Consider the following 12,889-nt stretch of genomic DNA (forward strand, 5'->3'; position numbering starts at 1 on the left):
TTGATGTTTGTGTATATATTATATATTTGTGCGTCTAGGCAAACTTCTTGTTATTGATAATAATAACAAAACTTTGTCGAAGATAATACAATATGCATTTTTAGTACATTAACCTTGAAATAAAGTTTCTTCTTTACCCGTTGAAGTAACTTCAAAAATTTATCAATCTCAATTACTCGTCATCAAATCTCTGCAGCACTCTAAAAAACTGGTGTTATTGGGTAATCTATATCATTAATTATTATTCTGTTGTTACAATTTTTAAAGAATGTTTCATTAATTGAAATTATTCGGAAAACGTATGATAACTTTTTAAGATAGAATTAAAATATAAACTAAGATTATTAAAGCTTACTAATAAAAAGGAGAAATGTGTTCGAAAATCGAAAATAATAGTTTCATACTGTGTTTTAATATATTACATTTAGTTAGTTAGTTAGTTTAGTTATCACCATTAGATTCCATCTAGGAACATAGGGCCGCAATCGCTTGCGGATTCTTCAACAAGTATTTAAGTGAGTAGGTTGTTAGCCCACTGCACCGAACCGTCCCTAATTTAGCAGTATAAGACTAGAGGGAAGGCAGCTAGTCATCACCACCCACCACCAACTCTTGGGCTACTCTTTTACCAACGAATAGTGGGATTGACAGTCACATTATAACGCCCCCACGACTGGGAGGGTGAGCATGTTTGGCGCGACGCGGACGCGAACCCGCGACCCTCGGATTACGAGTCGCACGCCTTACGCGTTAGGCCATGCCAGGCCCCTATTACATTTGCAATATGCTATTTAGTTCCATAAAACTAGGATTCTTATTTTATTGAAATTTAAAACCTCAAATCACAAGAATTAAAACTTGTAAAGTTTAGTGTATATGTTTACTTCTTAGAAGACCCAATAAACCTTATCTATAATTTTATAACTACTGGTTTGTAGAAAATTCGACATTATCACGAGGTTTAAGGTTTTCAATTACTTCTAGGAAATTTGATAACGCTGAATACTCTGTGAATATTTAGGTGATTACACAAATCAAAATGTATACTTATTCAATTTCAAAGTAATTTTAATACTGAATGTGGTTAAATGCTTTCAGAATGTTATAGTTTTTACCCTAATAAGTTGCATAAAAATTTATTTAAAGAGGAAATTATAGCAATAAAACATCTTAGTTCGTTAGCTAGCACAGTAGCTGTTAAACCTAATAAAGTTAATGTTATAGTAATTTTAAGTAAAATAATTGTATTAAAAGAGGAGTTTCAGCCATTTTGAATCATAACATTAAGTTAGTCCTATCTTACAGCTTGGAGAGAGAAATATGTTAGTAAAATTATATTTTTGAAACTAAATAAAAATATTATTACGTAGAAGTGCTTATAATAAAAGCAGACCAGTTACTTTACATTTCTGAATGTTTTATGGATTACCTAAAGTACATGAAACAAAATGTCATATCAGAGCGATTGCGTCAAGTAGTTGGTACACTTACTCATAAACTAGTAACTTTTGGTTGGATTTTTAGCAGTTTGTAACTAATGTGTTTACAGTATATAATAGTTTTCCAAAGATGTTTCATATTAGTTTCCAAAAAAAACCTGTTTATATCCTTAATATTGAGTCTATATACAAATGCATGTCTTTAAATGAAAGCGATAGGGTAATTTGTAATTTGAGTATTATTTGCGTGTGAACGAAACCAGTTTTCTTAAATTATTGTATTTGTTAGTTGTTAGTTTAATTTTTAATATTTATCATAATCCATAGGTGTCATGTGTATTTTCTTATAGCAAAGTCACATTGGGCTATATGCTGAGCCCACCGAGGGGAATCGAATCGCTGATTTTAGCGTTGTAAATTCGTAGACTTACGACTGTACTAACGAGAAGCGACAGGTGTCGAAGACTGAGAGATGACTACCGTTACTCCTCTTTTCAAAGAAGGTGATCAAATTGCAATGATAAAATTTGTCCCAGTAATTATAGGTATTTTAGTCTTGCATCAGTAATAGGGAAGGTTTTAGGCAGTCTTGTAAAAGATGCAAAGTCATTTAACAAAGCTTAAAAGTTTGTTAAATAATCGGCATAGTTTCACTGGCCTTTTCGCATTCTTTCAATAGATGAGGAAAATAGTGTGTATCTGATGTATATGGATTTTCATAAAGCACTTGACCAGGTACTATATAAGATAACAATCTATATATATATGTAGTGGATACAAAGACTCATTAACTACAGAAGTGGCTGGAAAGAAGAAAGTAGAGGATTCTTATAAATGAAGTTTGGTTGGATTAGATTAATATCACAGGTAGGTTATCTCAGGGCTTAGTGCTGGGACCATTGTTATTTTTAATTCACATCAATGACATGGATAAGGAAATGGTCAATAAATTGTTTAAATGTGTTGATGATATTCACGTACTGGGTCTGGTGGCTGTGAGTAAGATACCACTACATTAAAATGGAACTACTTGGTGAGTTGAATGAATAAATCTCAGGTAGTTTTTAATCATAATAAATGTAAGCTAACACATGAAAATTATTACTTTAATTACAAGTATAGTTTAATATAATTAACCTAAGTATAGAATAACGAGGTATTGGTTTTCTGATTGATCAGTATCTTAAGCAATTTAAGTAGAATAGTGATGCTAATGGTATGAGAAATAGGATTTTAAATTGTATTTATAGAAGTATTGAACATAAGTTTAAGGGGGACATAATCTCACTGAATAGGTCACTGACTAGTCCACATTTGGAGTATTATGTTCAGTCCTGGAATCCTTATCTTGGGAAGAACACTTAATTGTTGAAAAGGGTTCATAGAATCGATACTACCTAAATATTTGAAATGGAAAGGTTCTCATAAAAAGATAAATAAGTTCTCTAAAAACATTTTTCTTGAATAAAGAAGTTAAATGAGATATGAATAAAATGTTTAAGATTGTTAAAGGAACGAATATTGTTAGTGCATCATCTTTTAGTTCTTAATGGTGGTAAATATACGTTTTGGCAGAGTGAAAGTCATCCTTAGCTTCGAAAGTTTTATTTTTCTAACCGAAAGGCTGGCCTATGGAATGGGTTGTCTTCAGTAATGGTGAATTTTGTACATTTATGTGAGTTTATTGGAAGGCTTGATGAATATTAGAATGACAAAGGCTAACTTGAGTTTTTCTTTTAAATTGAGTATAGTTTAGTGAATTGAACGGACCAAATGGATCAATAAATCTCTTGTTGCCCTTAAAGTTCATGCATATTACTTATTACGAAAAAAAAAACAGATAGAAATTATATGGGGCAAGAGTGGCACCCTGCTTATTCAATTTATTTTCAAGTTATTATGAGGAAAGTTGGTTAGACAAGTTTTGGACAGTTAGCGATTATATTTCAGAAACTACGTATAAAACACCTTTGTAGCTTTTAGAAATAAACCTAGTATGTATGAATTTCAAAATATTCAATTACTCAACATCCTAGTATTACTTTTACAGTAAAAAAGAAAAATTAATGTCCTTTATCATTCCTGGGTAATAAAATAGTTGATTTTAGGCTAAAATAAAGGTTTACCATAAATCAGCATAAACTGTAGCAAAAGATAATAAAATAGTTAATTTAGATCAAAGTATGATCTAAATTTACTATTTTATTACTTTTTATTTACTTAATTTACTTAATGTTACCATAAATCAGCATGAACTGTTTTATACTTTTATTTTGATAATTGTCTAACCGTGAAGTGTAAAAGCATTTAATATACATTTTATTAGATCGTACTTAAAGAAATAGTTCTTTTTCTGGATATCATATATATGTTGCAAATATAAAGAACTTCCATCACAAAATATGCTTCCCCTTTATTTGATTAACAATATTACCGAGAAGTGTTTATGGGGTTTTATGCAACTCTAAGATTAACTAATTTTCTACCACTAAATATATGGTTTACTGCGTTTTTCCTTGTTACATATTATACTTTATCTATGACGAGCCTCCAATTTATTATATTACCTATTACAATTTCAAATAACAGGGAATTTTAACCTTAATTTAGAAGTTAATTGAATTTCGACACGTAGCAAATTTATGATATTTGCCAACAAATCTGATACACACAGTTTTCTTTCTTAATACAAATATATTTTAATTACAAACAATAACACAATTTATAATAATGACTATTACAAATAATTATTTATATACAAGCGTTTTACAAAGTTACAAACAATATTAAATCTTCTATCCGATCCAGAACTTCCTTGATATATTATCGATGGCTCACTACGAGTGAATTAATTTTAAGTTGATATCGGTACAATTCGCCTAACGGTGAGCTAGCTAGCTCTTTGCTGATTACACGTGTTTTTCGCCGTTCAAGTTACATAATGTCTCCGTAAAAATACTAACGTTCGATGTTAATCTAATAATGTTAAACAGTGTATAATGTTCAAAATCTATAAATGTTCCTGATCAAATATCTATAGTTTTTCGATTAATAAGCGTAACTTACAGTTATAGATTCAGAGCTTTATAGTATACTAACTGTAGCAACCCAATAATGTGTACTGTCTCTCGACGCATCAGTTTATAAACGATAGGCAAGACTCTCGAAATTTCATTTAGTAGCAATACTAGTAATCACTACTATTTTACATACACACGTAGTACATTGCTAATTCTTACATTCGAGAATCTTCTACAACCTTAGTGAATAGGCGGGAAGATTTAACAGTGTAAGTTACACTCATTTCTAAATATATATTTAACTGAAAAAAAACATCAATTTTAGGATTCGAAAAAAACATTAGAACTGTTTTAAATCGTAAGATCTACAGTCAAATTGAACTTTAAATTGTTTTTAGTCAGTGTGTGTCCCACTTTAGTAAGCAGAAACTGAGAAATAGTATTGTCTTGTTATTGGTTGAAATATAGTTGCATTAACTAAATTTAAGTGACCTTTTGTATTTCAAGCTTAAAACGGAAAGTAGTATGTATATAAATATGACGTGTTTCTATGTACGTGTATGTTCTTTATATAGATATATATAGCTGCAATAAAATCATTCTGTGATGTCTATACATACATTTACTGCGTTGATCAGGTAATCCGCTGAAAGGACACTTCTATTAACGCAAATGTGCCATCACACGTGTATGTATGTATGCATGGAATACTGATGGCGACATTGAAAACAGCAATTTCTGAGCACATTTGAAACTGCATATCGCCCCCTTTTGATATTTTCTAAACACAATTTTATATTTCTCTTACTGCTTGAACACGTTTATATTTTTGTATCCATTATAAATTTCCATTTTTATCTTTAAGTAACTTCGCTAAGGCTTTAAGAAGACTTTAAAAAAGGTAATAATAAACCAGTACATAAAAGAGAAGGATTTTTTATTCCTAGCAAAAATAACTTATTTTAATCACATTTTTTTAACTTTAACCAAAAGAGAACTTAAGTTGTAAATGCATTGTTTGAGATTCAACAAAAGAATCTAAAGGAATTTATTTCTTTTTTCACACAAAAATTGTTCCTGTTTATAAAGTTGTTTTTGAGGTAAATCAGGAAAACTTTGTCAATTCTTACAATTTTCCCAGTGCTGTTACGTTGATGTATATCTGTATACACTTCAATTAAAATACGACACTGATACATGCAGTAAAACAACAGCGCTGGCTGTTACGGCCTGTCGTGCTAAAAATATATATAAATTGTACGTACATTGTCTTTTAATTGTAGTAATAATTTTGCTGGTGATGTATACATGCTTTTTTTAGTAAAAATAATTACTTTTAATAATGTTAAATAGTAAAATAAGTAAAATCATAAGGAAGGACTGCATTAAAAACAGCAATTTCAAACCTCTGACTAATTATATTAATTTGTTATTTTAACTTAATAATAAGCCGAAACAAAAACAAATTAAACAAAAAATATGCATCAACTGAAAAGATTCTTGAGTACAAGCTACAGTGTGGGATTATAAAATGTACCCTAGGTTTTGGAGGTGACTGCGGAAGTAGGACCCACAAAGCGGTAGGGATACACCGTCTATCAGTCTTAACCTCCATTTTTCAGTCTCACATAAGAAATAAAGAATAGCAGTAGGAAAGAAATAGAAATTAGAAGAGTGAGATGTAGGTGCTCAACGTCCCACATCTATATCACCTTTCACTGTCTGCAGACAGTTGTAGGAAGGTGACTGGTCTCCCAAGTAAAGAATTAATTGAAACAAAAAATAATAATAAGAGAATAAGTTACTATCATTTGGGGGTAAGTAAGATGAAACTTACTCCTTGATGTTTACATTCCAGCCCCCAATATGGTAGAAGGCACTAATTGGCAGCACAGCAAATTAGATATACCAGCAAGAAGCGTCCCATTCAGTGGTTGGAAAGTACACTAGTTTGGACAAGTTAAGACTGATATAAGGTGTATCCCCACCGCTATGTGAATCCGACTTCCGCAGTCACCTCCAAAACCCTGGGATCTTTGCATTTGATGCAGCATTTTTTTGTTTAATGTGTTTTTGTTTCGGCTTTATTTTAGTTAAAATAACAAATTAATATATATGTATATATATATATATGTAGTTGTAGTAATAATCATATTGATTGTATGTACATTCTTCTCTATTTGTATATAACAATAGTATTAACCCTCTAGTTTATATAAAAAGATCTTTCGATTGCATTCCCTAGTTGAATGAGGTTTCAAATTCCGGAAATTGCTAGAAGCAACATCGACTACCACTACAAATGCCCTACAATATAAAGATTTGTTGTTTTTTAGAAAATAACTACACTAAGCTATCTTCTGTATTCACCGCAACTAATTGAACCTCTGAACCATATAAGGACACCAGAATAACAGTGAAAGTAAAACGTCTTTTCAAACTATATTTCTTAATGTAACAAAAGGCTTTTGGTGGATTTTTTCACAACTGTTTTTAAAACATATTAAGATCAATACACACATTTATATCTCCATACAATAAATTATGTGTATTATATCCTTTGAAGTTAAGTTCAAACCATATAATTAAACCAGCCTTCAATATTCTCCTTATATCTACTTTAATATATTGTTTACATCTTTGTCATAACTATTGTAGCACAACTTTATTAACGTCGAAGCAAGTACTCCTATCGATCTATACTGGGTGATCCTTACATAGACAAAGATGAGTCAGGTACCAACTCTGACTATTCTAATTAATTAAACAGGAGTGTTTTGTTTGGTTCCCCCTAAGAGTGATGGTGATTAGCTTTGTATATCCTGTTTAGAAGATTCATTAAAGCTACACGTGTGTTCACGTGTGAGCTTTGTGTTGATACATATCTCGCTTGTCAAAACAATCGCAATTTTCTCTCTTTCGGAGCACAAAGTGCAGTGCGTTTTGAAACCCATGTTGAACCACTAACGTCAGGTAGCTGTTTGAATAGCTTTATCTTTGTAGATGTTGTAGGCTCTCGTAGCTAAGCTATCTATTTGTAAACATTGTGCATTTAATAGACAAGTTTACACGTTTGTCTATTGGCACTATAAATATAATTAGTTAAATATTTCTCATTGATCAACGGAATCACATTCTGCACTACCACTCTGAATACCTCAAGTTGTTTTGTCTTTAGACCCAAATATATGCATATGAACGCCTTACGAGCAGTAGGTTCAGTGTATATTTCTTTTTATATACAATATGCCATGGTTAAGTCAAACGATATATATTTTGACTGGTTTGGTCTGAATTTCGCACAAAGCTACACGAGGGCTATCTGCACTGGCCGTTTATAATTTAGCAGTGTAAGACTAGAGGGAAGGCAGCTAGTCATCACCACCCACCGCCAACTCTTGGGCTACTCTTTTACCAACGAATAGTGGGATTGACCGTAACATTATAACGCCCTCATGGCTGAAAGAGCCAGCATGTTTGGTGTGACGAGGATTCGAACCCGAGATCATCGGATTACGAGTCGAGTGCCTTGACCTTAAACATGCCGGGCCCATATTTTGACTGAACACTTAGTAGATGTTTGGTCATTCTACTTTATCCCACTATAGAAGTGCTTTTTTTTTCAGTATTTCTAGTACTTAACTTAAAACATTAACATTTTATAACACGAAAATGACTTATGAAAAATTTTAGTCAAAGCATTTTCACGAAGTAACGAAGTTTGTGGAATTTAGCTTCCTATAAGGTGACTGAGTTTATAGATGATTAGATTTCTAAAAGGTAACTTAGACTGTTGAAGATGACTAGATTTTTAAAATATCACTTAGTTTGTAAAATATGATTATATATAAGGTGAAAATGACTGAATTGAAATAGTTTCTAGGAGGTAGATATTTGAGAACATTGAGTAAGTTTGTTACACCAGATCTTTTCCCGTGTAATATTGTTTAATAAGAGGAATTAGATCCACCATTATAAATGATGAGGCTGAGGACTAAATCTTTATCCAACCTCACGAACAAAGAATGTGTACCTTCAGAGCAAAGGCCAAACAAATAATATAAATAAACCGAAAATATTCTTAAATATAGAAGCTAGAATTAGATAAGTACATTATATGCTTGTCATGACAATTTACATTTTATTACATATATATCCTTGCTTTTTAAAATAAATAGCATTTTCGTGAATTTAACACTATTCTCGTAGTACTTGGCAAGCAGAAGAAAAATGTAGTGTTTCATGCAGTTACTTTAAAATCTCTACACTGTGAATATAAACAAAATAGTAAATTTGCAGTCACTTCAATTTCTAGAATTTCTTCCTACTTCCAGTTTTCTTTGCCGTTCTTTTTTGCCCAATCGAAAACTGATGTCTTAACACTGTTCACATAAATAAGAATAAAAACTGGTCTTAAATTACATTGGAGTACTGTCTTTAATAACACTTATCTTCAATGTTTCAGTGTTGCATATTTATATTCTGCAAGTATAAGGTTAGGTAAGTTGTATTAAAACAATTTTAAATATGAAAATCAACAAGCCACGTGAAAACTATATCTGATATAAAGTCGAGATGAATGAGTAGTATGAAAACTATATTCTGACATTGTTTATACAGAACATGATCTAATCTAAAAACTTATCTTTTTGGTGAGAAATGGGTACGCGAGAAACTCTTCTGATACAGATCTTCAGATCATAAAAATATGTTCTGATAGGGATTTAAAATTTCCAAATGAGAATATCCCTTTTACTTATTGTTATCTAAAAATAAAAGAATGCAGATCAACTTGGACACCAAGACTATCTAAAAAGAGACCTACATCAAGTCGTACTCTAGCCATGATAATCAAAGTGCGGCGTTTTATAACATGTAATAATCTACAAACACAAAAGTCATCCACATGTATTTAGCAGCAGCGGACTATGTAATTAAGAAGGTTCTCCATCTGAAAAAAGTGGTGTAAGTAACATTCACATAAGTTCTTCCATGAAACATCAATACAAGAGTTGCCTCAAACAGCTGGAGAGTGAAACTGGTATTAGTTCCAAGGCATACTAGTAAGGTCGCTGGACACAGAACCTATGGATTTTTATACAATCAAACAGTTGAAACATACAATGATAACTATGTTTGTTGTACAACAAATTAGTTGTGAAAATCCATCGGGAAAGGGTGATGTGCTTTATGTGTGACATCTCTACGACTGACATTTTTTTTCTTATGACCGGGCGTATCAACGTGAACTATAACAACTACGTAATGAGTTTCCAAAACTGTTTCAGTATTACGTACTCTTATGATTTGTGCATAAAATATAAAGACTAAATTTTAAAATTTCTTTGTATTTATTCTTGACGGATTAAAAAAATAGCTTACCGAGATACTATTAAGCTCAGTGATTTATATTCTGATTTTAGTGGAGTTTTATTTTGTTATTTATTTTATTATTTTGTTTTCTATGTTAAAATATTCGTGGCATCCGTATTCTATTAACCATATCACCAATATTTCTTAAGCCTTTATTCTTGCTTTAGGTAATAGTCCGGTAGTGACCATATCGAGTGTGCAGTACCCAGGAGCTCTTGGGAGGGGGGACTTACCAAGCCCTAATGAAATGAACTTTAGAATATCTGCTAGCGTGCAATGACAAAATTGGAACAACAAAATTTTCAAAGACACTGTGATGTCTGGCGATTATTGTTCTGCTAGTCTTCCTTTGAACATTTTCTGTGATGGCTCCGTAACTAGTTTTTGTGGGATTTTCTTCGTGCCCCATTCTAGTTAATTATTAAATATTCCTGTGATGATTCATTGTTTATTGTATACACCTAATTGGTTGTTATTCTCCCTTTCAAGATTAAGATTACCATGCTATATTTATGTTTGCTAGTAAAGTAATTAAAATTTAATTACAATCGCTTATCAGCGTCATAACTTTTGTTTATTACAGATAAGAAAATAGTAATTTATCTAGTATTTAAATGCATTTGAAACACTTTCTGACTATCTTTTAATTTTTGCTATATTGATGTGTTTCATTGGTATTACAACTTGTATTAAGTAGTCTATTCCACACAAGGGTTCATAATTAATTTGGTAGCCATGCTGTTAAGTACTCTATTGTTGCAAAATTCTGAGTGTAAGTAATAAATGTTGTTTAATTTAATCAATTAGTTTATTCTTCTTCTGAAAAATATTTTAACTACATTAGTTAGTAGTAGGGGGAGTCACTCCTAGTTTACTATCCCAGTTGACTTTACATGTTATTCTGTCCTATGACTTTATTTGTCGTTTTGTTGACTATGTCAGTTAGTTTCCCATGTTATTGACTACATGTGCAGTCTAGCCTAGCGAATATCGCGCCGAGCTGCAGAATGCAAGAACCAAGGTTCGAGCGACAACATTCGTCAACGTGCTCAACACTTTCAGTTGTAAGAAAACGTTACAACTGTAACAGTCATTCTCGTTGTTCGTTTAAAAAGTAGCCGCGCAGGCGTCAGACATCAAGGATTGATTGCCTTTAGTCTGGTCAACAGTCTAAATTAGGAATGGCTGTGACTCGTTTTTTTAGGATCACTGACCATGTATTCCATGTGTTCAATAAGATTAGCTCAGGCTGAAAATAACAGTCGTAACTCCTGAATTTCTTGTTTTTCAAGATGTCAGTTATTTTTATATGTGAATCATTTCTTTTTGTTGTTTACTGTGCCTCTATGCGTTACAAGTTTAGTTTTATTTTTACATTGTCCATAGTTTCCTTAAGTTCATTGTTTAATATACATTGCTGCTTTACAGGTGAACCATTATTGATCTTCTTGACGTCACTAGCTTTTGCTGCTGTCGTACTGGTAACAGTCGGTTTTACTATATATCGGCGTCGGAAAAAACAACGAAGCTACGAAGAATTTCCACAAAACACTAAAACTGAACGCTTTTCTAGGAGATCGACTGATACATCAATGTACGGATGTATCACGTAAGTGAAGACCTATGTACCAATTAGTGTTACTGAGATCAAACTTACATTAATAGTAAAGAAATAAAATGAAATTACGAAATTGACCTATGATAATGATAAGCCCTATATAAAACTGTTGTTAGTAAACTAAAAAAGAACAGATATTTTAAAATAAAGAACAACTTGGCTCTAGAAAATATCAACTCCTCAACAAAATGTTATTAAAACCCTAAAATTTACAAAAGTAAAAACATCAATTGAGAAAATTTTAAACATAAAGATTTAACTGTAAGAAGATATTTTTTATTTAATAAACAATATTTAAGAAGTTTTATAATCATAAAACGTTTTGCAATGTCCTGTGAAAGTTAAACATAACATTTTCCCAAAAGAAACACAAATATGAATCGAAATCATCTAATCTTGCTATTTCTATGATAATTTATAATTACTGGATTAATCCTACTTGCATTACCGTAAATATTCTTGATTTAAAATATTGAATGATGGTTTTGTTTAAATTCTTTTTGTCACTAGAACTTAATAAAGAATGAGATGGATCTCTTTAAAGTGTTCCCAAAGATTATTTGTTTGGTTTCTTTAAAGTTCAAAACTAGTGCTAAAATAGACCATAACACGACATTTCTGATAAGAGATTGTCATAGTTTTTGGTCATATCGGAAATTATGTTATTAGAAAGTTTTAGATAATATCGTATGATGTCTGATTAATACCAGTATCTTTATCAATCATGTTTAATGTTAACAAACGACAATTAAACACAACTTACTAGACCTACGAACTGTGATAAGAAAATATTTATATTCAGTTAATGTTCTGTCGAGACGTTTTAGGAATATATGCTTGAGTTGCAATTAGGTTTTGAATAGGATTTGTCTTTCCTAACGTTAAGGATAACAGCCATGATTTACTCTGCTAACTCGTGATACTATAGTATCATGCGCAGTTACTAGATTATTTAAGCATGCTTTACGACAGTAAAAGATTGGTTCTGTCAACTTGTTCCAAATCAATGTTTTGAGAAAACAGAGCAGAACATCACCGTTCCTATTATGAGAACATTTAAACTGAATTATTGATTTAACCTTATTTTATCTCCTTTAGACAAGAACGGCCAATCAATTTTGTGGTTCCCGCCATGTCTCTCTCTGTCTTGAATAGTCCAGGGGAGACGTCTTTGTCATCTAGTTCTTCTCCTGACGTGGTACTGGGGTCCAGACTCTCCTTGATTGACAACGGAACACTAGGGCCCTCTGGTGAGTTAAGAAACAGTTACTGTATACTTCACAGTGCCATTTTATATTATTTCTACTTCATACTGTTTAATCCATTAAAATAATTTTAACGAATTGTCAGAAATATAAACATATTATTTTATGATGGAGCTACTGTTATTAAACACGCGACTGTTTACTCTGTATTTATCTATTTTTGTTATAATAACA

At 31.5% G+C, this 12,889-nt stretch overlaps 1 protein-coding gene across 5 annotated transcripts in view; it reads left to right on the forward strand.

Annotated features, from left to right (window-relative positions):
- LOC143229483 (synaptotagmin-15-like) overlaps positions 1-12,889 on the forward strand; it is a 68,574-nt gene that overhangs the window by 30,472 nt on the left and 25,213 nt on the right. For 3 of the 5 annotated variants that reach the window (XM_076461862.1, XM_076461865.1, XM_076461866.1), the window contains 2 exons: positions 11,261-11,441; positions 12,549-12,700. In XM_076461862.1, coding sequence (XP_076317977.1) covers positions 11,261-11,441; positions 12,549-12,700 — 333 coding nt within the window. Of the gene's footprint in view, positions 1-1,789; positions 1,943-11,260; positions 11,442-12,548; positions 12,701-12,889 lie in introns of all 5 variants that reach the window. The other 2 variants (XM_076461863.1, XM_076461864.1) reach the window with 1 other exon arrangement.

This window comes from Tachypleus tridentatus, chromosome 10 (genome assembly GCF_004210375.1).
Source record: "Tachypleus tridentatus isolate NWPU-2018 chromosome 10, ASM421037v1, whole genome shotgun sequence".
Lineage (NCBI taxonomy): Eukaryota > Metazoa > Arthropoda > Merostomata > Xiphosura > Limulidae > Tachypleus > Tachypleus tridentatus.